This window comes from Trematomus bernacchii, unplaced genomic scaffold (assembly GCF_902827165.1).
Source record: "Trematomus bernacchii unplaced genomic scaffold, fTreBer1.1, whole genome shotgun sequence".
NCBI classification, from domain to species: domain Eukaryota; kingdom Metazoa; phylum Chordata; class Actinopteri; order Perciformes; family Nototheniidae; genus Trematomus; species Trematomus bernacchii.
This window is the reverse complement of record NW_022987608.1, coordinates 3,431,528-3,457,655: the sequence shown is the minus strand read 5'-3', so window position 1 is coordinate 3,457,655 and position 26,128 is coordinate 3,431,528. Positions and strand designations below refer to the sequence as shown.

The 26,128-nt window shown below is 41.6% G+C and overlaps 1 protein-coding gene across 1 annotated transcript; it reads right to left on the bottom strand.

The window, feature by feature from the left end:
• Positions 1-158: 158 nt before the first annotated feature.
• lrrc17 (leucine rich repeat containing 17) lies at positions 159-26,128 on the bottom strand. The gene is made up of 5 exons (XM_034131420.1): positions 25,803-26,128; positions 16,472-16,832; positions 14,802-15,297; positions 6,829-6,984; positions 159-1,081 (listed from the first exon to the last, which is right to left on the bottom strand). The coding sequence occupies exons 2-5, from the start codon at positions 16,742-16,744 to the stop codon at positions 648-650; spliced, it is 1,359 nt and encodes a 452-aa protein (XP_033987311.1). The 5' UTR covers positions 16,745-16,832; positions 25,803-26,128; the 3' UTR covers positions 159-647.

The following is a 26,128-nucleotide window of genomic DNA, read 5'->3' as shown; positions in this document are numbered from 1 at the left end:
GTGAGACGTTGTTTCCCGCCTTTATCTAGATTATTTTCATGGGTGCATGTTAGATCTTTGTATATGTTGGCAGTTTCAGGAGTAAGTTATTGTCATGTCAAATGCAAACAATCTTCCATCATCATGTTAAGGTCTGATATCAGGCCATAAGACTTATATTCAGAAAAAATAAACCCAATTTTATTTCCAGAAACAGGTAGACAATGCCGTACATTAATTAATACAAAAGGTTTTCTTTTAAAAAGAGAAAAAAAGTATATCCTAAACTCATTATTAAAATGATTGTAACAGTATAAAAAGGAGAGCTCCTACAGTTCATTGTGTGGGAAATTCAAAGAGATGTCCTGGTTGGGAGTTTTAGATCTGATACAGACTGGTTTGAAAGAGCATCTCCTAACTTTTGTTTAAAGGTAAACTTAGCAACTAATAATCGTTAAAGGAAATGTCGAAAATGTCCTAAAATAAGATGGAAAAAGCTGACTACTAACAAGACAATGGATGTTATCCCAAGATTGTACTTTTACACATCATGTTTAAACATCAAATCACTGAGTCTACCTTTGATTATTAACTATTTAGCCTCTCCAAAGACTGCATTTTAATCAAACACCCCTATAACCTCCACCAGTCCGCGATCACCCCCCATTCTAACTTAGCCTGATTATCTCAATCCCTTTTTGCTTCATCTCCTTCAGAGGCTGAGGCTGACGTTCCTCCTGCCCCTCACCCGTCTCCCCCACTGCCTCATTGTTTGTCCCCCCTTGTCCTCCCTGTCCTGTATCCCCCCCTCCAATTTGTCTATCCTTGGGACATTCACTGTTGTAGGTCTTGACGTAATTCTCGACGCGCCATCCCCTGAACTCCGGCGGCTCAGAGCAGATCAGGCCAGAGTGGAAGACGTTGGGGTGGTGCTTGAGCCAGTAGTTCAGGTAGTGGATGTTGTAGTCGCAGATCCAGGGGTTGTTGTCCAACGACAGCTTCCGTATGAAGTAGAGGTCCTCCAGGACACCGTACTGGAAGTAGTGGAGGCTATTGTTGGAGAGGTCCAGCTCACGGAGGTGCAGCAGGCCTGCAAATGCAGCTGTGATGGGAGGAAAAGTTCAACAAAATGAGTTGACGTTACAAACGGCTCCCTGAATACTAAAAGTCCATCCTGTCTTCCCAGTCCATTCAACAGTTGTTTGAGTGAATGATACTGCAGACTGGAGCAACATGAGTATTCCCTTGAAATAATGCCTTCAGTTGTAACCCCAATTTTCACTTAACATTAAAATGCTCCAATGTATGCACAAGCTAGTTGCTAACTTTGTCATCCTGCTTTGTTATGCTTGGCCGGGGGCGTGTCGTTTGTTTATAAGAGCTTGTATGCAAAAACTGTTGCCCTCTGTGTCAGGAAAGCATGATCTAAAATGTGACTTTAATTGTATATAATATATTTGTTGTACTGGATGGCTTTAGTTTTTGGCAAATTATTTCTAATCAAAGACCAAATCATCCGGTGATGAATTGGTCAAAGAAATACAGATCTTTCACCCCATTTGTTTCCTGTGTCAAACCAAGTCAACAATGACTTGTTAGGTAGTTGTTTTAAACGTTTACAAGGACGTATTATGCTTTTGGGGGTTTTCCCTTTCCTGTAGTGTGTTACCGTATATAGGTTTTCGTGGATGTAAATGGTCTGCAAAGGCTGCCATCTCAAGGATTTAACAAGGAGACACCTTTGATTTTAATTGTCACCATATTGATAAATGATCCTTATTTCTAATGTGTCTTATAAATCTCCACAGGTGAATCTATTAAACTCCAGTTAAAAAGGTGACTGTGCACATCCCTGAAAGGTTCCAGACATTACATGAGTGTGTGTAATGGGACAGTGGAGACGGTTTCACGCTGTCCACTAGCCTTGAGCCTCGCTTTGATCTCAACAGAGCGGAAGAGAGGAGGGGGAGAAAACTGGAGGAGGAGGAAGAAGAGGAGGAGTGTGTGGAGCATATAAATGTTGAAAAATACAGTGATGATAAAGACATCACTGAGTCAGAGACATGAAAGAAGAAGGAGAATGGACACTGGGGAGTTTATTAAATCCATTCCCCATCATCGTAACAGATAAGTTACAGTAACTGCAGCTCCATCATTCAACCATAAAGATGACAGATATGGAGGGTCCTTTAATGGAGGAAGGAGGAGCATAGAGGGATGAGGGAGGCTCCTTGTATCTTTGAACTCATGATAATACTGACTCTCCTGACTATGAATTTGGTTTGCACAGTGGCAACAGGAAACGCAGTGTGGTCTACTCATGGTATTTTCAGGCAGTGAAATGTCCTAAAGTAAGTCTCACACGTTCATCATGAGAGGAGAGACAAAATGTAACAGCAATATGATTACATTTATATAAAGTACACCGTTTTTTTGTATGCTGATGACATAATCCTGTTACATTTAATCCCTTACTCCTCAACATGATTGCTAAACCAACTAGATCTGTTCTTCGTTTCAGTGCATCCATATTATCTCACCAACCTTTGAGACTCTTTGTCACGGAAAAAACCCTCTACATAACTCATCCCCAAGTATTTTAATCACCAGTGATCCATGCACCACAACACCCATTCACCCCAAAGCTCTAAAGCCTGTCATCAATTTTTCCAGCTTTGTAATGCACATGCGTTAACGTTCTTAGAACTGACAAATGAGCAGGCAGTATGGAACAAAAACACATCCAACTTCAGCAGAGGTGATAAATTATGGATTAACCCCCCCAGGCTTGCCCCGCTCTCGGCTGAAGTTGGCAACAAGTCTCAATAACGTACAAACACAATTTCAAAGTCTGTGGTCACCATAACGACAGATATCATGGTTGCACAAGCCCCACTTTTACATATCTTGTCTGCTGAGTCATTGTTGCTTCATTTACAGTAACACAAAAGAGAGGATGGTGTGAATAATCTTCTACGGGGGATATCTTATTGCAGAGTTTGGTATGGTGGCTGACCCATGCAAAAGCACTACAACGACCCAAAACAGCGCTGAACTTTCGAAAAAGATGCAAATATAAAAATGGGCAAAAACACATGCAAATTCAACTTCACCAACTTGACGAAACATGCGCAGCATTTACCGACATAGCTGCATGAATCAAACGCTGCAAACACAATGGAAACGGGGACAATAAAAAGTGAAACCACAGCTGGGACCAGAGCGCTTGTTGACGTTCTGGGATTCTAACACTGACCAGAGGCCTGTACTACGAAGCTGGATTTTCGCTTAGCCGGCTGACTTCAGGGAAAACTCGGGCTTTGCGGTCCTACGACGCTGGTTCTCTTTTTAGCGGGCTAGATCTCCATGGTAACTTATGCTGAGCGGCTAACCTCCTCGGGAGGAGGTTAGGTTGCAGGCTAAGAGATCAACTCAGTGAAAGCACCGCCTGCTGACCAATCAGAGCTCCGTGTGCGGAGTTTAAAGCTATCAAGTCATATTACAGGATAGAGGATACAGAAAAACTGCCGTTGCAGGAAAGACGGCCGGCAAAAATCAACTGACTGTGTGAACGTGAAAATTAATAGAATATCCCCTCCCATCTTCAGAGCAATCTGACTATTATAACATTAGCGTTAAGAAAGCTTACTTAAATATCTGCCACGACATAAGTAACCGGATCAGAGTAACATTAAGTACAGTCCGCGGTGCAGACGTCGATGTGTCCCATTATCATTCATATCATATCACATCATAATATATCATATATTTCCTTATCTGAGTCAGCTTCTTGAGCCGTATCTCGCCGTGCAACACTCACAGTGTCACATACTGTATGCAGAAGTATTATTTTAAGCAACACATTAAGTTGACGAAACACTCGAGTCAAATGTAATTAAAGTCAGATCCACTCGTGTCTTAACGGGGCAGTGATATCATAAACCTGTTAATGTACGCATTCAAACGCTTTTTCTTTTACCAGCTGTATTCACCTTGCAGGTGCAGCTATGTGGCTTTTATCCTGGATAAAGTGTTTAAGACATGGATGTTTAAAGTTTAACTTCTTCATATTTGACTAATATTAAAGTTCACTTTTCATTCAGGAAGTATGACGCTGCGCTGTCAGTGCGCTTGTCCATGTTTGAGATTGGTCGAATGCTCCAAATACCACCCCTTTCATGTGAACGCGCACCTAACTAGATAGGACACGGCTGGCTTGAGCGATCCACTTGATAACCAGCGTCGTAGTACAGTTTAGCCAGAGCGCGTATGTTTTGGATTGGGCCAACCGGCTAACTCAAACATATCCAGGTTAGGAAAATCCGGCTTCGTAGTACAGGCCTCTGCTGTCACTGTCACTGGAAAACGTACCTAAAATATAAGTTTTATCGGCTAATTTGAACAATTTGATCACATTATTCCTTCTGATATTATTGCAGATCTGCTATAAGCTAGCTAACGTAGCTAACCTAGTAATTTCAAATATACTCACACAACATTTACAATTATGAAACAGACTTACTCTACCAACAGTGACAGTTTGTTATCTTGACAATCCCATAACGTCAACAAGCGATCCAGTCCCAGCTTTTTTCGCATTTTAGTGTCCCCTTTTCTGTTGTGTTTTAGGCTTCTTGCAGCGTTTTGAATTTGCAGCATTTTGTTTAAGCAGAGCTTTAATAAATGGTGCGCATGTTTCATCAAGATGGTGAAGATATTTCTTCATCTGCATGTGTTTTGGCACATTTGTGTTTTTATATTTTCATTATTTTCGAAAGTGCAGCGTGTTTTTCCTAATATACGTCGGCCACCGTAGTTTTCAGTTCAAGATTGACAATTTCGAAAATGTCGTATAAGGAAAATGGCTTCAATTGAGCTTCAAATATACTGTATTCTCTTGTGACAGTCTAAATGATTGTTTTGTCTATTTCGGGATTAGTATTTCAAGGAAAAACCGCAGCAATCTGGCACAAAAATCGTCCAAAACCAACACTGAAAAACAAATGCAAATAATTGTGCATCTATTACAAACACCCCACTCTGCCAGACAATGAGACAAGCGAAAAGGAAGCATGAGTGAAAGATAAACAACCTCTTGAAAATCATTCTAAGCACGTTTTATTTCACTCACATAGCGAAGGAGCAACCATGATTAAGGCCACATGTCATCACAAGCTCTCAGCATTACACAGAGTTTCTCATTCACTTTCCAAATAGACTTGGACACACGGGGGTTGGGGGGTGAGCTGCAGCAGATTGTTTACATGTGTTGCAGGGTAATGAAGGAAACTACAAGGATTTAAAAAAGGATGTCCCTCCCGGGCAGGCAGACATGAGCCAAACATCATTAGCCTGCAGAGAGTAATGAGTCTGCACTTTTTAATAGGGGTAGAGCTGAGGCAGAATTACTAATCAGAGCAGATATTCTGCTTCAGTATGACAGATCTCTTAAACAATTATGTTCCTCTAATGAAATTCTGGAACACCTTGCCTTGTTCTTTATATAGTCTTGAGAATTGTATATATGGCTATCCATATTGGATTAACCCAGCTGTTCCCAGTCTCTTTGTCTAGTGGCAAAGGAAAGTCTGTTTATTACTCTCTATCACCAGTAGCATTTTTAACTAGAAGGGCACTATTGAATGGATTCTTTCTTGGCCCATGATATAAAGAGTACATTTGAGCTGGTAGTTATTCTTAATCACGCTGACAAACAAACAAAAACCTAATTAACAGAACCGAAAACATGATGTACTTGGCAGAGGAGAAAGGTTGTGAGTAGTTAAACCAAAAGGTGAGCTGTATGGTGAAAAGAGGTGCTGCAGCACAGGCAGTATGAGAAACCTAAAGACCTTTTTAAACATTAAAGCATGTACACATTTCACAGTAGAGGCACAAAATACATTATGAGCCTGAAAATGAGCAGAATGTCCTCTTCTCTAGGTATGGAATGTAATTTTGTTTTACTTGTGAAAAGTGAAAATAAGTCAATGGTTCACACAGAAAAATCCTGTGTTTGTTCATCCATCCTAACCTCCTTTCTACACTTTCTTTTACGTCACATAAGCTTCCTCCTTAGCACCTGGCATTAAAACTACAGCCACTTAAGTTGCCAGCTAGCAATAAAGGTAAACATGGGTGTAAAATTAAATACGGTTTATTACGGTATGACCATGACATAATGCATGTACGGGCCCAGCTGTGTGTGATCAGGTGTGTGTGTGTGTGTGTGTGTGTGTGTGTGTGTGTGTGTGTGTGTGTGTGTGTGTGTGTGTGTGTGTGTGTGTGTGTGTGTGTGTGTGTGTGTGTGTGTGTGTGTGTGTGTGTGTGTGTGTGTGTGTGTGGCCTAGCATTACCATCCTTGTGGGGACCTACATCTATTTACACAGTCACGTGTGGGGACTGGCTTCCCTTATGGGGACACAATGGAGGTCCCCATGAAGGGAATCATTAATTTTAGGGTGAAGACTTGGTTAGGGTTAGGGTAAGGGTTAGGGTAAGGGTAAGGGTAAGGGTAAGGGTAAGGGTAAGGGTAAGGGTTATGGTTAGGCATGTGTTGGTTATGGTTAAGGTTAGGATAAGTCTCCAGGAAATGCATGTAATTCAATGTAATGTCCCCTGAAGTAATGTATACATGGTATGTGTGTGTGTGTGTGTGTGTGGTGTGTGTGTGTGTGTGTGTGTGTGTGTGTGTGTGTGTGTGTGTGTGTGTGTGTGCGTGTGTGCGTGTGTGCGTGTGTGCGTGTGTGTGTGTGTGTGTGTGCGTGTGTGTGTGTGCGTGCGTGCGTGCGTGCGTGCGTGCGTGCGTGCGTGCGTGCGTGCGTGTGTGTGTGAGGTCGGTTGTGTTACCTGTGTCGATACGTTGCAGGCTGTTGCTGCTCAGGTTGAGCAGCTTGAGGTCTTTGGACAGCAGGAACTGTTTGGGCCTGAGATGTTTGATGGTGTTTCGGGACAGATCCATCTTCACCAGGTCGGACGGCAGGTCAGATGGGATGTTACTCAAATCTGCAAAGAAGAAAAAAAAGCCAGACTTAGATCAACTTTATTGCCATGTTTTTGCAAAGATTTTGAAGTCCTGCTGCTTCACAGGATCGAGGCAGATGTGCACCACTAAAGTGCAAAACTCCAGAGCCTATACACAAAAGCTGAAAATCCTATTATTTAGCATCTTTACACATTTTCAAGATGTTGTGTGGGTTGTGTGCAACATTTAACTTTTTCAAGATGGAGTCGAGTGCGACAGCATGTATTACAGTATTTCTCTCCTGTGCCAGGGCGAGTGTGTGTGTCTAATATCTTCCAGTGTTTTCAGCCTCACACACATTTCCCAACATCTCACACTAATGTATGTAACAGCAATTTCTACATGTTCCCATGTCGATAACAGAGTTTTAAATCAAAGTCCCAGACTGGAACACATTTCCCAAATGCTATTCAATCATCCTGTTGAGATGGCTGGAATAAAGATTTATGACGGTCAACACATTTGTCTCAAAGATATAACAGAGCTTGAATCTACATTATCTGGGGACAAATCGATCCAGATTCAAGCTACGACCCATCATTCCACAATTCTACTTTTGGCAGTAGCGATAAACCTTTTAAAGTAAGAAACAATAAGAGAAAAAGAGCAATTTTTATGGATTTTAAATTGCCTCCCACGGTCTTTAAACTCGTTTCACCTGCAGTGTCTGTTTGTCTGAATCGGAGCTCACATCTGCCGTGCCAATCATGGCACACTTCTGTTTAAAACTGAAGATGAAAATAAACATATGGTGATTGTTTTTTAAGCGTTTCGTAGGGGTTGCAGATGAGAGGAAACACACGTGGGTAAAGGCATGCGCTGAGATGTTTATTTTGATGGAAAATCACTGATTTGTCTTCTAAATTAAGAGAAAAAGACTGTATGTGATATGTAAGCGACTGAGCATCCATGCGTACAAATGTTAGAACGAGTTTCCTGCATGTGTTTTTTTAAACAGACTGTACCACTTGATCATAAGAATTCTCGTGGCACTTTTATAGAGCAGATGTCGCCGTCTTTATGCAGTTGATTGCCGCAGATGTAGTTAGTTACAAAGGAGGAGGCATGGTGCATTAATCAACACTGACTGGAAGATAATATAATTACACTCAGAGGACACACGTATCCAGCGTGAACAGAGATGTAGCCAATGCACTGAGGAAATGTACTTATTGTTGTAGTCATGTAATGCAGTGTCTTGCCTACAAAAGCCCTTAATGGTGAGGCACCATCCTATCTTAAAGAGCTCATAGTACTCTACTGCCCCACTGAGGGGAATTGCGTTCCCAGAATGCAACACGGTTAGTAGTGGTTCTACATGTATGTCTGGATCATGAGTTGTTGTTTTTTGGTGGCACTTAGATAAATTGTTGACATCCACTTGGACTCTTTATCTTTTCTAACATTTGGACTGTCTTTATTGTAAGTTTATTATCTTTTAAAATCTTCACACTGGACACCTATTGCATATCTGTGGGTGTTTCTCAATCGCGAGTAAAGCTGCTCCAGAGCCACTATTTCAAGCATACTACGTCATCGAGTGCCGCCGAAGTACTGTTCCAATCTCCAGCATACTTGGAAATCTACCGAGCCCGGCGTACTTCATTAGGAGAAATTTCGAGGCTGCACATGAGTAGACTCCGCAGTCTTAAAATCCCCACAATGCTTTGCGCACGGACAAATTTCCCCAAATCTGTGGCGGAAAATGTAAGGCGAGGCCTCTCATATGACGCACACCTGCACACTTGCTAGCATGTTCCACTCTTTGTTTTCCGAATGCCAGGAAGTATTCTTGCCTCGCTTCTGAAGCAAGACGCTCGGAAGACTTGTGCTACCAAGCAAGCGTACTCGCGATTGAGAAACACCCTGTATGTCTTTGGAGAGGGATCCATCCTCCTACTCTCCAAGAGGTTTCTAACATTTCTTCCCTGTTATTTGTGGGGTTTCTTGGGAGTTTTTCCTTTTACGCCGCTGGGGTCTTGAGGCCAGAGGGTGTTGCATTCTGTACACACTGTAAAGCTGTCACGGTCTGTTTATTTTTTGTTTTATTTTGAATTGTCACAGTCAGTCTGTTTTCCTGTGTTACTTTGAAAGGTGTTCACCCCCTGTCTCATGTCTCATTTCCCTCCTGTCTGATTATCTGATTGTGTTCACCCGGCTCCTTTGTGTTTTCCCTCCCCTTCCCAGTTGTGTCTTGCCTTTTGATTGGTCTTGTATGTATTTGAGTTCTGGTTTTCTGTTGGTGTTGATGGGTTCTTTTGTGTTTAATAGGGAGAGAGTTATTGTCTGTATATCAAGTCACAAATGTGTAATCTGTAATATCGGGTTATATAATTACAATGTGATTGATTACTTGACAGTGATGGCGGATCGCTGTGCAGCAGGTAGAGACATTGGGACTTTTCGAGACACTTCTTTCAAAAGTCTTCCACTATGAGAGGTCTAAAGGAATTCCCACCCTTCCCATGTGTACATGCCGGTCTACATATGTCCGCAGCTTTGTCCAAGATTAGAAAAAAAGTCAGAAAAATGCTGGCTTTCTTTCATAAGACTGAAATTCCCAGGCTCCCTTGTGAGAAATCAACCAAAGACAGATCCTCTCTTTCTCCAAGAGAAACACATCTGTGGTCTTCTGTGTTTTTCACTGATCAGGATAATCTCCTACGCTGTGTTTTCAGTGATGACACAAGTATCTGTGGCAGTAGTAGTGACAAAAAGTCTGGTTTGTGACTAATGTTTCTTAAATCTAAGCCACACACAGGATAAAACTTAAATCTGTGTTGAATATCTCTGCGTTTTATTTTTTAATTCATTGCTTCCTGTAGCTTAAACGTGTGTTCAGGACGTTTCTTTTAGGGGTCTTTTGGGTATCTTGTGATATTTAATGGGGCAAATCTTTAAGATAAAGTGTTAGGCTCTTTCCTGTTTTAACTTTAGGGCCCACGCAGCTCAGACTGTTGAATGATAAAACACACAGAGAGAAGGAGAGAGAACATGTCAGGAAAAGAGATTTATTCAAGTCATTCATTCAAAACTGGCTTTTTTTTTCACTGAATCTGGCAGAATCATTATTTGAACATCTGTCCTCAAATATTCTGTCCAACAAAGAAGTGCTTTTCTACTACCTGAGAAAATCTGTGTGTTTCGTCTAACAACACCTCTGCTTTAAATGTAGTTTGGACTATATGCAGTCCCAACCATAGGCCTAACTAAATGCAGGCTGCGCATTAGTAGAACATAAGGTTTAAGCGTTTCCGTAAATGTAAAGCAAAACGTGCAAAACATTATTCTAGACATACAGTATATCTATTTATGCTTATTTTGAAAGGGTAAGCACTGCTTTTTAATTGCATGTACCCAAAGTGTGTGCTTCTTTTAACCATATTTTCTATAAAATGAAATAAAAGTTAAGCAAAAGGTGTGACGCTCAGCTGTATAAGATATATGTCCTTTGTGCAATTGTACTGTTCTCCTGGAGCAGGTGGTGCAATATGTATTATTCCGTTTTGACAGTGGAAAGGGAAGCAGTTCATTTTTTTACAGTGCTGACATGATCACTTTATAGTGCCGTGAAATTTAGTTTTAGACACACAGCTTAAGGTTAAAAATTACTTTGTGTTTTCTTAACAATTCAAGCCACCAGATGTGCTGCAATTAATAGGTTCATATTTAATGTGTTACCCTTCTCATTGACGTTTTCTTGTGAGAGTCACTGTCCTCTTTCTCATTTCACGCTCTCTACCTTCGCCACCCACTGAAATGATGGAAGATTATTATTTTTCTGCTGACTAACTGCCCGCTGGGGCCAGGGACATACAGTAATATCAAGGGTGTTGTTTTGTGTGACTGGGAAGCAGCCAACTCACCATATACATGAGTCACTTTACTGCTGCAGACTGGAGTTTAAATGGAGGATTTATGTTACATCGGAAACCAATGATTTCTTGACCTCCTGAGCAGAGAGGCTTTTTTCAGTCATTTCATACACTAACATGACTTTATAAAGTTACTTTTTTACATTAATGCGACTTGTGTTTTAGCCTAGTCCAGTTAGTGGAATATAGTTGGCAAGTCTAGTGCTATGTTGCCTGTGATGGCATATGGTAGTCAATATAGAAGTGGTGCAAGAATAAGTCCTAAAACCGGGAAAAGAGTAAGTATTTCGGTCATAAAATCTAACGTTAATACCCCACTCCTGAACGTCTGAAGCTTCTATGTGGGTTAAAAAAAAAGCGGTTGCAAACGAGTGTCTTAATGAGAATACTAAACGTCATCAGTGTTTGTATAACAGAGATTTGAACAGAAGTCATTTGAAGGCACATTTTGCCACAGCACTAAAGTCCACGTCCCATCTTTGAGTAACACAGCCCTTAAATACTCCCATATTAACTCCAGCCACTTTATGTAGCATTGAATTCCAGTGAAAATGAGTTGGAGCTTGAAATCTGCTGTGGTTCACCTCTAATGAAAGCTTTCAAACCAGAGTGAGGGAGACATAGGGTATGGAGACGGAGGGATAAGAATATGTTTCCACTCGGGTTTTTCATACGCCCCCCCCACCCCCGTTTGTTTTTCAATCCCATCTGAAAGAGAACCATGTTTGTTCCACTCATCCTCATTGACCTTACAGATTCTTTGTGGTTTTGACCATTGACATTCAGATGATTTTGTCAAGTTCCTTGGTGGATTTCTAATCTGACAGTTTATTAACTTTAAAAAATGTCAGTATTGCTGTCAAATTAAAAACTGTGCAGGCTGGACCAAACAGGCCAATGTTATCAGCAAATGTAGTGTCTGTTTCTTGTACCCTTTACCAAAATCAGGTTTTACGAGCTTGGTTATTTTAGTTGATATTGTGCCACCATAATAATTAGCAATCATGCTGATGATGAAGCTGTATTTAATGAAATGTCCACCAATTAAACACAAATTATAGGTACTCTATGGAGTTTTTGACCTTTAGTTTGTTTATGTTGAACACGGTCACATGATCAGCCATGCACATGAATGAGCTTGTGGGCAGTAGAAATGGACGTAGAAGTATACCAAAGTGGCAACTAATGCAAAGCAGAAGAAGTGGGATGCAAGCTAGCAAATATGGATGTCAACATTTTAGATCAGAAGCATATTAAAGAATCACATTTGCAAATGATTTATGATTTATGCTTCCAAGTTAATGGGAACTTGGAGGCAGCAGGGTCACGCTCCATATAGTCTGAGAGAGGTGGGTGGTCTTAAGAAATATTGAATAATGAAAGTTAACTAAGAGAAGGCAATTTAATATCCATTTAGATGTTATTAAGCGATTTTAAAAGGCTATATTGTGCCACCATTTTGGCAAACTGCTAGCATTTCTTTGTAAACCGACTATAAGTGGAGGAGAAAGCTGAATGTGTAGGTCAATGATATAATATACCTGTGATTAGATTTCACTCTGACAGCTAACGAAGTGAGCTAAGGGAAACATTGGAGCTGGAAGGCAGCGCAGTGAAAACAGCAAAATGGAAATACTCAACGGGCATCGGCTTACAATGTATGTGCTAAGCAAAAGCACAAAACAACACTTATCTAATGTCATGTGTAACAGCTGCAGTATGTTGAGGAAAATCCACACATCGCATATCACTTTCATGGTTTAGGAGGCAGGATGTGGAGAGTTATTATCGTGCAAAAGAAACTCAGGGAAAGAGATGGATGAGTTCATCAGCCTGTGTGAAAAACAGAGAAGCCCTATAGTGGTTCAGATAAAGAATCGATTGAAAAGCATTACTGTGGAGAAAAATAAATTAGGAAAATATGTGAAAAGCTTCCTCGAGCATTTGCACAACACAGATGCTGCATTGTGTGGTTTTGGCTCTGTGAAGGATTTCTTTCAATGAAAGGCATAAGCTCTCCATTTATACGTTCATTCAATTGCTCATTTAATCTGGGTAGCCCACTTACTCTAAAACATGGACAGAGGCCATCATTCAGTTCAGTGTTGACACGGGATGCTATTTGGGTGTCAACGAAAGAAGATGAGATGAAAGGGAGAAGATGAGAGAGCAACCAAGAATGAAAGACCCCACATTAAAGTACCCAAAAAATGATCCGTCTGCAAAAAATCTGAAACTGTCATTCATCCCTCCAGCCTGTCTTTGAAAACAACAGTGACACAAAGTTTTATGGAGCTCTGGAGGAGTTACAGCTTTTATGGTAGAAGTCACATAGGGGCATTTTTACACAAAGGGAACCAGATGTGAAAACTAGAAGAGCTGCTCCCTCCGTCCCCTGACTGACTATTCCCATCTTTTCTGCAGCCTTCTAGTCATGCTGACTCCTTGTTAAACTGAAAAAACGAACAAGTTAAGTTGCTGGTGGTAATAACTGGTGGTCAACAGGGGCGAACTCACTACAACGGCCAGAAACACTCACATAACATTGTTAAAATAAACCAATAAAACTTACATTTTAGGTACGTTTCCAGTGATAATGATTGTCGGCCAACTTTATAATCGTTGTGTTTTTTTATTTGCAGCACTTTTAGTGAAGTTGGTGAAGATGTTTCTTTATTTGCATGTGTTTTGGTCCATTTGGGCTGTTGGCCACCATAAATAACTGCCCTATTGAACAAAGAAAACCCTAACCCTAACCCTAAGAGAAGGAAATGTGAGGGGTACTGAACCCCATACCTGACTGTCTAAACATGAACTCAAATGCTTCAAAATGCTACTTATCAAACCGCCAAACAATGCAAGACGGTAGCCTATAGTGTCAAACAAGAAATTATGAAGAAAGACAATTATGTTTTCTGCAAGGAGATGATAGCTTTTAATTTGAAAGGACAGGCTAAGACTATGAGACCTTCCCTCTCACACACCACGTGGCAAAACAAACACATCTCGCTCACTGTTGCTGTAACCAAAACATCTGACAGAATCTAATTCTCATTCCCAATTTCACTTGAAAAGCAAGCAAGACTCTCCACTACAGAGTGCTGAGCAAACCTAACAAATGTACCTTTTATACAAGGTATATTCCTCTGCCAGGGCAGTCTAGTTGTTATTGAAATGTTCGCCAGGTCACACATGGTAACCATCGAAAAAGACAAGCTACAGTTTACCACAAAGTGACACTGGTTGATTTCACATGGGTTTGGCTGCAAATGAAAAATGCGGGAAAAATAGAAGTGGGTCTTTGTGTGAGTTTATGCCTCACCTCATATTTAAGTTGTTTTAAAGGTCCCCTATTATACTGTTTTTCATCAATATATTATAGGTCTCAGATATATACAAAACATGTCTCTGAAGTGTTTGGCTCCAAATACCAAACAGATCATTGTAGCATTACCCATAATCCCCTCTGTTTCAGCCCTGTTTCAAAAGTGCTGATTCTCTGTCTGTTACTTTAGATGAAAATAAGGAGCCCCTCCCCACGCCCCTCTGAGAGATATTTGGTTAAAAAGAACACAATGGTGCTCTAGGAGGAGATTCAGGTGATAAGGTGGGGGGGGGTTACCTTGGTTGCTGATTGGCTAATGGTTACACAAGCCAAAACATCGTTATGACATCATAAAGATGCCAAAATCTGATCAGCTCATTTTCAGACAGGTTTTTATATGTGTGATAAGTGAGTGAATCTTTTTTCCTGAAACTTTCAGAATCTCTTTACCCAGACCCCTCTGGGTAAAGAGATATGGATATGGTTATGTATAAAAGACATGAAAAAGTGGATTTTGCATAATAGGTGACCTTTAATATTATTGCTTTCAACTAACCTAATACAGTTATGTGAATGTGTGATACAGTGACAGTCTCACCTTTGTTGCTGCAGTCCAGCAGAGGTTTGGGGAACATGTAGGTATGGCACATGGACGTGGCCTCTGTCTTTTTGGCTGGCTTAGGCCTTAGTCCCGCCCCCTGTCCGCCGCCCTGGTTCCTGTCCACCTGGTTGTCTCCGGAGCACAACGTCTCCACCTTCAGCCCCTTCAGCTTCTGGCCCATCAGCGACAGGGGCTGCGCGCACTTGCCGTAGTTGCCCAGGTTGCGGTTGCTAGGCACCTGAAGGTTCCTGACCAGGCTGTCCAATTGGCAGTTGCAGCTCCAGGGGTTGTCGTAGAGACGGAGGTAGGTGAGGCGGGGCAGAGGCAGCAGGACCTCCTCGGTGGCGGTCTTCAGACGGTTGTGCTGGAGGAGCAGGGTGGTGAGCGCTGAGAGGCCGGAGAACGCTCCGTCCTCCACCATCGAGATGTGGTTCTGCTGCAGGTCCAGGCTTTTCAGCTGGGAGAACTGGGAGAACATGTTGTCCCGCAAAACCTAAGGGGAGACGAGAATGATTGTGATTTACAATAGGTGCAATCAACTATGATGATACAAACTCAGAATAGCAAGGATCCTGCAACGACATTAGATTCTAATTACCCAAAACCTGGACTGTTGCTAGTGTATTAGCTTCGAATTACCCAAAACCTGGACTGTTGCTAGTGTATCAGCTTCAAATTACCCAAAACATCGACTCCTGCTAGTGCATTAGCTTCTAATAAACCAAAACCTTGTCAGTGCTGCAAAGAGAAATGAGAATTAGATTGACCGATAAATTAGATCTTGTCTGCCAAGTTGCAGTCAAAGTAGATTTGTTTTCAATCAATATATATGATATTCGGCTCCTCTGCACTGGGCAGCTGTCTGCTAATTTTCAAATGGGAATCATGACAACGGTGAGACTCAACCAAAAGTTGGTTGTCAAACATTGTCCAAGACATCGTTGTTCGCTAACTTTTTATAGGCAAAGGCCCGATGAGGTAATATCACATAATGGGATGAGTTTATTCCACAATTGAAACTGTAGGGCACCCCTATTAGGCCTATTGTAAAAGCATAAATACAATGCACCTAATTACAATGAGTTGGCTTTAGCAATCAGATTGTTGTTTTGCAATAATGTTTTATAATTCTTGGCAAAATCCAACAAAAAAGTTATAAAGACCTAGCTCGAAATATAATAAAATCCATTGTTTTTTCATTCGTTCCTTCACTACTCTTTCATTCAACAACCAGCTCTTTGAAATCGACCATTAACCGTAATTATACTCGTAATTGAGGGATTTTTGTATGTGATTGGTCTATTCTCTATTTATTACCTCGCAGGCAAAGTGGTTTGTTTTGTTCCTCTCAACACCTGTGACACATATCCTGTGTGCGCACTTAAACATACACAAAACTATACACACACACACACACACACACACAGCAGGAAAATGTGTCTTTGATCTCGGCTCCAAATAAATGGTGTGCAGATGCTCATGCTAGCAACCAGCTAGGGTCGGAGTAAAAGGCTTATTTACGAATTGGCTATATAAAACTGTACTAGACTTTCTCAGAACCTGCTAATTATTGTAAGTTGTGTTTCATTAGACCCCCTGCTACAGTCAATTCACATATGTCATGCCTCTTTAAATGTGCATGAGGAAGTAGAAAGTGCACTACATACCTGAATCTTATTTCTTGCCAGCAGCAGGTGGTGAATATCTTTAGGCCAGTGTTGCATCACGGCCGTCAGCTGCCTGTCCTGGCAGTCCAGGTACTTCTCTCCGGCCTCAATGTATTCCTTACACTCCTGAGTTTGACGTCTCATCACTCCGGCCCTGTCTCTGCCCCGCACCCGGCCCCTCGCGCCCCTCTCCACAGCCCCTGAGCGAGGGCCTCTCCGGGGCTCAGCTGACCCGAGGAGCAGCAGGAGGAGGAGGGTGATGAGGAGACGCATGATGGGAGAGGAGACGAGGTAATCGGGTCAACCTCGGAAGACTGTTGTCGGAAGATTGGTGTGACGGGACACGGGAGGCCCGTCACAGCTGTGTGCAGAGAGAAAAACAGAGGGAGAGGTGAGGTTTGGCCCCTTGCTCACACTTGAATCCCTGCTGGTGACTTGTTTTGGGTTTCGTAGGATTTTTTCCTGACACTGGCAAACTCTGTTTTACTAATTACACTGGAGCTCACGTAAACATACAAATTGTGTTATTAAAGTTTTTCTTTTTATTCGTCCTGTGTTCCAAATCTATGGAAGAACTTTCACTTAACCCAGTAAGACATGAACCAAAGTGACGTTCACCGTTGGTCATTTTTGTCACCCAAGTACTTCTGATGGCAGGCAATGCAAGACTGACAAACGACACAATAACAACGGGAGGTGTCAGAAATGGCTAAATCTTTAACTTGGTTGAATGATAGATAACATTCGTCTTGAGGCTCTGTAGTGATTTGCCAAACAAGTTAAGGTAATACAGCGGTAAGTCATGAAGTTTGACCTGACGAACTCTGTATCGATTTTTGATAAATGTCCATAGTTTCCGTACTTCCTCTTTTGACCAAACCTTGCCCTAAAACTACAGATGAAAACCAAAGAAAAGTTCTGCCCACGTCATTTCTTAGAGATAGTAATCTTTTTACACGTTTGCTCACGTCCGAGCTACTATAGCTAGCAAGCAATGATAATGGCAAAGTAGCTATGGGTTAACAATGCAAACATTTTTCACACCTTTCACCATTTTCACCAGTTTACAGTTCATTTTGAATCTACAAACGACCATATTGTACGTAATCACAATTACAGAAAATGGGACAGAAAACATTCTAACGTTTGTTTAAGTCTAATAGAAATGTAAATGATTGATCAATTGGTGAAAATAAAAAGCTGGACAGAGTGTTATATTGTGAGGGAAATATTTGAAAGGTTCAACGGTAAAGAAAAGGAATATAATTGTATTTACAAATGTAATCAAACGTACAGGCATTTCTCATGGTGGCATGTTGAGACTTGCTGACATCTAAATGGTAACACTGCACATGTTGAAAGAATTAGCGGAGAGGTGGAGCGAGAGGAAACAGGAAAGGGGGTTTGAAGGAAAAGAAAAAAGCGACATTTGTTACGTGTTAACATATTATGGGCTAGAGTGTGGTCGTAGTAAAGTTGCAGTTTTCTTTCATGGATATCCCATGAACTTCTTCTTCAATTAGCTAATCAGACCCCAAGGTTTCGCTTTCCATCTTTTCAAGCCTCTTCTCTCTCTCTCTTCCTTGAACCCCTGCTGTCCTATCATCTGTACTGCCAAATTGTGGAAAATATGGTAACTCCAAGACTTGAGTTATTGATATTTATGGATACAAGGGGTTCACAAATTGTGAGTCATGGGCCCCTTGTGCGATCAGGAGCAGAAAGTCCAGGTCCACATGTTTGCCAGAACACTGTACAGACACACACACACACACACACACACACACACACACACACACACACACACACACACACACACACACGCACACACACACACACGCACACACACACACACACACACACACACACACACACACACACACACACACACACACACACACACACACACACACACACACACGCTGACTCAGTCCAACTGTACCAAACCGCAGCCTCCTCACAGTCTTCCAGACTCTCACACAGTGGAACAAGCCCGTCTATGCAGATGGTCTCGTTCCATTGTGAACAGACTGGGCATGTTAGCTAACGACAGACAGAAACAGCTGAGAATGTACCAGGGGAGACCCTTTCCAGTCCATTGACAGTCTACAGTCCAACTTGCAATCGTCTCAAATGAAGCGAACATTTGATTCCCCTTCGCTGCAGCCGTCCATGCAATAATACACTTCTAGTGAGCTGTTACCCCAAACCCATCGGGACCAGAATGAATTTGTTCATGTGTATGTTCATGTGCATGGGTCCTATACATCAACACCAAGCACATGTTCTTGCATGATTGTGCGGCTGATGAGAGACAGGTGAGACTTGTGCCAGTCCAAACTCTGGACGAGACTGAGGTGGAAAGCATGGACATGGGTCTTGAGTGGACCCAGACACTTCCTCTGAGTAAATGCTTTCAGGTCAATTAATTTGGTCTGGTCCAAGTGGTTTATAAACAGTACTGTGATGTAACTGTACCAGTTGTCTTGTGCAGGTTAGTGGGTAAAGTGTGGCATGAATTGCATTACAATTCATAAGCTATCAGTCAGACGATAAAACAAACAAGAACAACAACAAGAACAAATAATATTTTTGGGGTTTTTGCGTAGGTTCAGAGAAAACCTTTTAGGACTTCATTGTTAAACAAGAATCCAGTCTACAAACTAATAAAAAGTTAAATAATTAGGAAACAACATTCCATTTTGGTCAATGCATTCGCCTGTTTTTCTCTCTGCACAGACTGTTAATATGTATTATTTTAGCAAAGCCTGCTGGAACGTCATAGGTTAATAAAACTTGGACTCCAAACCAGGACGCTTTTGATACCAAACTGTTGTCCTGTTGCCAATAGATTCTGCATTGATATACAGTCATCTGTTGGAAATATACAAAATTAATTTGTGTATAAACCATATAACTGTGAGCAAGGACATGCAGGACTGCCTCTAAAGACCTTGCATTGTTATGGTGTATGGATGGATGGCCAAGAAACAGCTGTTGACATTGACTTGTGACATACTTTAGTTATGTAACATACCTACTTAACCCTAACCTAACCCTAGGAAAAGATTGTTGTTTGGGTTGGTTATGTAACATAGCTACTTAACTAACCCAATAACCCAAACAACAATCTTTTCCTAAACCTAATTGAGTAGTTTTGTTGCCTAAAAAAGGTTTTGCACTGCAGGAGTTTGTCCACAGAAGTCGATCAAACTGAAAATATTGAATTGTACGTTTAAACAAGCTAATGGAACTGTTCACTTTTGTTTATTTTGAGATCAATCAACTTACCTTTTAAGTCACTGAACCCTCTCTAAATCTGTTGAACTATTGCTCACATCTGCTCACCAGGAAAGGTCCAGCCCTTCTTAGAAATATCTAACAACGGTCAGCCTGAAGGTCCAAGACACATTCCAGCCGGGAACAACAAGAAGTCCAATCCTATTCCTGTGGGTCACCTCGTGCCCCTACCAGCTCGAAATGAGCCATTCCAGACTAGTATTATTACCCACCCCAGCTCCTTCTGGCAAGTCTTTGCCAACCCAAAGAAACCCGTCTCCGTGCCTGTAGACATTGACCAGAAAGCCCTCAGGGTTCCAGTTACTTCCCCCAGGGGAGTTGCTCTAAATGCTAGGCAGACTGTTGTTTTACTGCCACTGTCATCTGTACTGAACCAGCATGAAGTTTGGTCTGGACATGAAATATGGTAGCAATCTGTCTCTTATTTTAGAACATGGTAAAATAAGCATTTGGGAAGAATCAGAAAAAGATGGAAAGTGATTTGTCTGCTTTTTATGTGCATGTAAGGACGTTAGCATTTGGCTAAAGCAATGCTGTATGTACGGCCTCAAAAAAGTGCTATCATGGCTAGTTTTGTTATTTACAATGCAGTCAAGTGCCTTACAAAGCTCCAGATAGTATCAGATATTTAACAAGTTCTCAATCAGACTCTTATTTCACTATTTTACTATTTTATTTTTTGTATTTACTTGCACTATTTCTTCTGTGTTTCTGTTTTATTGTGTTGCACTGTTGGTGGAGCCTGTGACCTAAGATTTTCATCGTAATAACTACACTGTAGCTATGTATGACTAATAAAAGCCTTGAACCTTGATTAACATGTACAATTCTTTAGCTAACATTAGATACATTACATTGCATGTTACTTGTTAGATGCTTTTATCCAAAGCGACTTACATACTCAATACTGTGGGCAATCCTCACAGGAGCAATTTGGGGTCTTGCCCAGGGACACAACGACATGCAGACTGCAGTGGGGTTTGAACCTGTGCTCCCCTGATCCGAACACCAACGCACTAGCCCACTGCACCACACACCTACATATATATATATACATTTGACAAATGTTATGTTCTTATTGTCTAATGTTCTTAATCCCAGACTTCAGTGAGTCCAAGTGGTCATCTCATCAATCTTAGTCTAGCCTTCCGCACTTTATGTAGTGCTGTATTTGGCTGACAGTTTTATCAGTCTGTTCACAGTTTACTGATGCTAAGAGTACAGGCCTCAGGGTGAGTCTGTTAACAGTCTGTTGTTTGGCTCTTATATTGGGTGCTAATTATGAGAAAATGTATGTTTTTCTTTAAAATGACTGGCTCCATTTTCATTTGTTTCACATTCCAACCACATTAGGTGGATTTATAGAGAGACCAAAATCAGTAGAGCAAGTAAACCCTGTCAGACAAAACTGCAGTGTGTGTATGACAATGGCATCAGCTATGATAGAGATTGAATTACTGCCATGGCGTGCACCAAACACACTCTTACTGTTCTTTGTATCTGAAAGTGCTGAGCAAATGGAATATTCAATGTGGGAATTTGTGTTAAATCTATCTAATGGCTTTTCAAACCAAAACAATTTACGAGTCAGTCTTTTAGACACTTACGGGATAGCAAGTACTCAGCTTAAGTGTGCTCTCTATCATAACAAACCACTGAATAAATGCTTAGGTGTTACCCTGTGGGGAATTTGTTTTGGGCAAAATTGTGCATGGAAAGAAGACTTATCTCCAACTGAACTTCATGTGTCTCCTGCTTTACAAGTTTCACTGCACCTTATTTTGAAATTAAACTACTTATTTTGTCGCAGTCTTTACACAATGTTGTATTTTGAACTCCTCTTAATGGCGTTAGTTTAAGATAAGATAAGTTACAGTAGAACACCACATACATTTCATACACATAATGCAGGGTAGTGTTCCAGAAAGAAGTCAATTAAACCCGGTTGTTTGGCAGGATGTGAGTGTTGACATTGGCCAAGGCAAGAGGAAGTTACAAACACCACTTTGCCAAAGAACCAAGGATCAAAGCACAAATAATAAGGGTATTCATCGAAAGCAGACTTCTGTCAATGTCGTTTTAATGATTGAAAAACAACGTGTGTCTGGCCCTTGATCCGGATCTGCTGCAAACTTCAGTGAGTTCTTCCTTGACCCTTTCTACACCCTTCCACCAAGTTAGGAGCGTTAGCTTTCCGGAATCCTATAGAAGAACAACAATCCAAAACCAAAAACATACCCTCCCTGGCGGATGTTATGAGTGTGAATGAAGCGGAGTTAACTTCCAAATGGCACACACAGGAAAAACTGTATATGTATGCAGATGTACACAGTGAGATACATTACAAAGGAAAGCCCTGTCTGTGTATGTTTTCAGAACTGTCTGTGGGCTCAAATGGTTCATTTGGTCTCTGCAGACCGATGAAAACAAAGTCAGTTGGCCTCTAACACCATCCCAACCCACCAGGAAGAGGGGGTGGGAGAAAACATTGCATGACATTAAGAGAAATACAGATGGAGGAAGCACACTTATTTGAAAACCACATCTTAGAATGAAAATAACCCCTGAAGGAGAAAGTGAACACAACGGAAGCCCTAAAGACAACATTCACGGCAGAAGCTAAACTAGGGACATAAAACATAATGATGTCAGCTAAAGGGAAATTTCTCCTGGCAAATACCGTAGAGCAGGATTTGTTTGGTTTCAGGTGATTTGCTTCTGTTTAGTCAAGAGCACAAAAGAAGCCAACAGCACACTTTAACAATTCAATAGACCTCCATTTTAAATTTGTCGGTCAAAAATCAGGATTCCTTTCAGATTTTTCCAGATTCCATTTCATGCATTCGGATTTCCACTCGATTGGGAACCATTTTCCAAGATAGGCCTTTCGTCCTGATACCACAATATCGAGAGATCAAATATATTAAGATGGTGTCATATCATTTGTGGAATTCTGGAACTACCAACAATGCAGTCATTGTAACTTCAATGACTGTGTGAACTCGGTGTGAACTCAAAACCTGAACTAGGTTGAGCTTGGCAGGCTTGCACCACAAGATGAACTGTCCTACAAGACACGATACTGGGGCGTTACATAATCGAGCCAAAACACACGGCTTGAAACTGCTCCAATAAATAATTTGATATCAAACAAACGACGGAGGGAAACCACACACAACAAGCGAAGTATGAAAGCGGTCCCCCATAAGGATCAACAAAGAAACAAAACACTGTAAATCCCCTAGGCTTTACGGTGCATTTAAGTTCCTTTCAGCTCATTGTTTTTGAACTTACAGTCAACTGTATTGCCATTTCCTTGCGTTTCTTATAAAAATCACTTTTAAATGACAATTTGCAACCTTATCTCAGACTGGGGAGTGAGCAAGTCATACAAATAGCCACCTGCAATGGCTGCCTGTAGAGGCTCTCCATGCCCAAGTAACGTTGGACTGGCAACTTGGGATGGAAGAAGGTCAGACCTCCTGAGAAAACAGTTCAGAAACACAAGGGGCCACTGTGTTAAGGAGGGAGAGCGAGAACAAGCAGGAGAGGCTTCAAAAACAAGAACGAAGCTTAGCTACTAGTAGAAAAATGCCAACAATTCAGCTGCAGAGAGTCAGTCAGTGAGGCAGTTCATTACAGAGACAGAGTTGGAGGGCGAGATGGAGAAAGCTTAAAGGTAAGGGTTTCTTCCTCTGCGAGCCAACCTCCCAGAAAGCTTTCCTGACTTTATTTGTCTTTGGTTCCCTTTGTGTGGTGTGCATGCATGCCCACAGGTCTGAGGCTTGTTACCAGTTAACATACATCCAGCTGTAACAAAGAGAAGGAGAGGAACACAAGGAAAGAATGACAGTACAGTCTGTGAGAATGTAAAGAGAAGAGGAGGGGGGAAGTCTAACCACAAGCACAGAGGATGATAAATCGACACAGACAGACGAACTGTGGGGAGAACAAGCGACAGAGAAATGCCTCACACATCCCTGAGAGCCTAATTGAAACCAGATGCAATCAGGTCTGCAGGAATGGAGAGGAGAGAGGGGAAAAAGCTTAGTAAATGACACTTTGATTTTTTCAGAGAGGGTCAGAGGTGGTGAACTCACAAAAAGGATGGAAAATAAGCCAAAACTTTGCCTTTGTGTGTTTCCTTACTCCCTTGAGAAATCACTTTTCTCAAACTACAAGAATAGCAGCTTCAACCCTTGGAAGAGGTCACCATCCCATGTACACACACATGTCAGAGTCCACGCTCCCGTGTGTGTGTGCTTGTGAGAACCGGCCAGTTTTCAGCTGACGTTATGCAGGCATCAGTGTGGTCTCCCCCGTGTTTCTTGGCTTGGGCTAATCATGTTCTGAAACTGCTAACTATGAAAACCTCAGCTGCATCATAAAAACGGGATTACTGTAGAGCCCAAATGTGTCAGGTTTATACATTTTGGGCCATTTTACTACATGTATTCTTTCCTTTATGTCATATTTTACTGTCGTTATTTTTTATTATTTTCCATCAAAAACCTTGAGTGCTTTTCAAACGGCTTCATCAGAATGAGGGAGAACAAAAACTGTCATGAGATGTTCAACAGAGCTCACACACACTAACACAAACACATGCACACTGTCTCCGCTAACCAACCAGCTACAATGCTTTGTATTGGTGCCAGACACATCTGCAGCTCAAACACACACACACACACACACACACACACACACACACACACACACACACACACACACACACACACACACACACACACACACACACACACACACACACACACACACACACACACACACTCCTTCCTCCTACTACAAAGTGTTCCACTTGAACTTATCTGCCGCAAGCTGAAACAGCAGAAATTGAAGTAAAAGGGACTATCAGAGTAAACTTGCAAGTCAAGCTTTTTCTCTTCCCCCCCCCCCCCACGTATTTTTGTTGTTGTGCAGGATTCCAGAGGGAAACCACACAGCCTGGATTTTTACTGAAGCTTACACAGTTGCATTTAACTCCATGTGCAGATGGACATTATAGCAGCGCTCACACGCATATACATGTAGACCCGCAGAACACGCAAACTCTGCATGAAGCTTTACAGAACTTCAAGTTTTAGTGTGGTAAAAAAGGATCCAAGAGGTTAAATGAAGCCCACAATCTGGCAAAAGTGGAGCTTCTCAGGGAACTGAATGCCTGTGTGAGTGCTTTTCAGTTATGGTGCATGGGACCACCAGCCAGTTACATAACAAAAGCAGCGATGGGGCATCTAAAATTAGCCATTGAATGTTTCCTTTGCTGCAGAATTGATCTGCGATTCATCAACTCCAGCATGCAGTGACCGTCCAGGAACTTGGCACAACTTCCACAACTTCCACAACTCCAAACAACACTATAAAAAGTACTTTAGCAGTCCCTTTAATGCTGATCTTGAACACGGTGCAACCTAAATGTAATGAATACAGCTATTCATTGCTTGTTTGAAGGTTTTTTGGGGGGTTTTGTCTTTTCATATCTTCACCCATGTAATTGCATCCTTGGCACAGAAGCCTTCCAAGCTGCAAATAGTTTAATGAATGTGTGGCGGGTCCTAGTCGTGCTGCTGCAATTTATCTTCAAATAACTTATAATGAAACACTTAGTAAGCTCTCAAAATCACCAAGTTGGGTATGTTTTTCATCAGGGCATGCCTCTAATGTCTGAAGAACAAAAGAATAGAGGGGGTGCTTTGCCTTTTCTTATTTCATTGTTCTCTTCTTGTAAAACTTTCAAAAAAGCCTGTCATATAAGAAGCAGAAATAATCCTTTGGAGAGTTTTATTACAAATCCACAACCTTATAACCATTTCACATACAGATTATAATAATATGCTTTTGCAAGCTCTCAGTAAATTGAATGTTGTCACCAAGAACTGAACAGTGGTGCCAAACAGTACTTGCCAGAATATGGCTCTTGAAAATGGAATATTGTATCAGGAAGAATTGGGGAGCTCTGAATAGACTTTTGTAAGCCAGATGTGATACAGCATGAAGGTGACAGTCCTACCTGTGCAGGGAGAGAATCTGGCCCAGGCTCGTCCACTCGGACCTGCAGATCTCCGGTTTGTCCCGCGTCCCCGGCTCCTAATCCTGTCATGAGCGCTGCGTCTGAGCCAAGAAAATCTGCCGGGCTGCCTATAAACTTATTGCCTAGAGTGAGGGACGAGCGGCCGGCTGCTCCTCCAATCTCTCTCTACAGTATCTCTCTCTGCCTCTCTCTCTGCCTCTCTCTCTCTGCCTCTCTCTCTCTCTCTCTGGTGTGTTGAGTGATTGACTACTGCCTTATACAAGCTGCACTCTCTCTCTCTCTTTCTCTCCTTCACTCCTTTGCTT

Coding starts and splice junctions, on each gene's coding strand:
- lrrc17 (XM_034131420.1), bottom strand. CDS start 16,744: ATGCGTCTCCTCATCACCCTCCTCCTCCTGCTGCTCCTCGGGTCAGCT. Junction 15,298..16,471: donor TGGCAAGAAATAAGATTCAG/GTATGTAGTGCA, acceptor GTCTCCCCTTAG/GTTTTGCGGGACAACATGTT. Junction 6,985..14,801: donor GCTGGACTGCAGCAACAAAG/GTGAGACTGTCA, acceptor TCTTCTTTGCAG/ATTTGAGTAACATCCCATCT.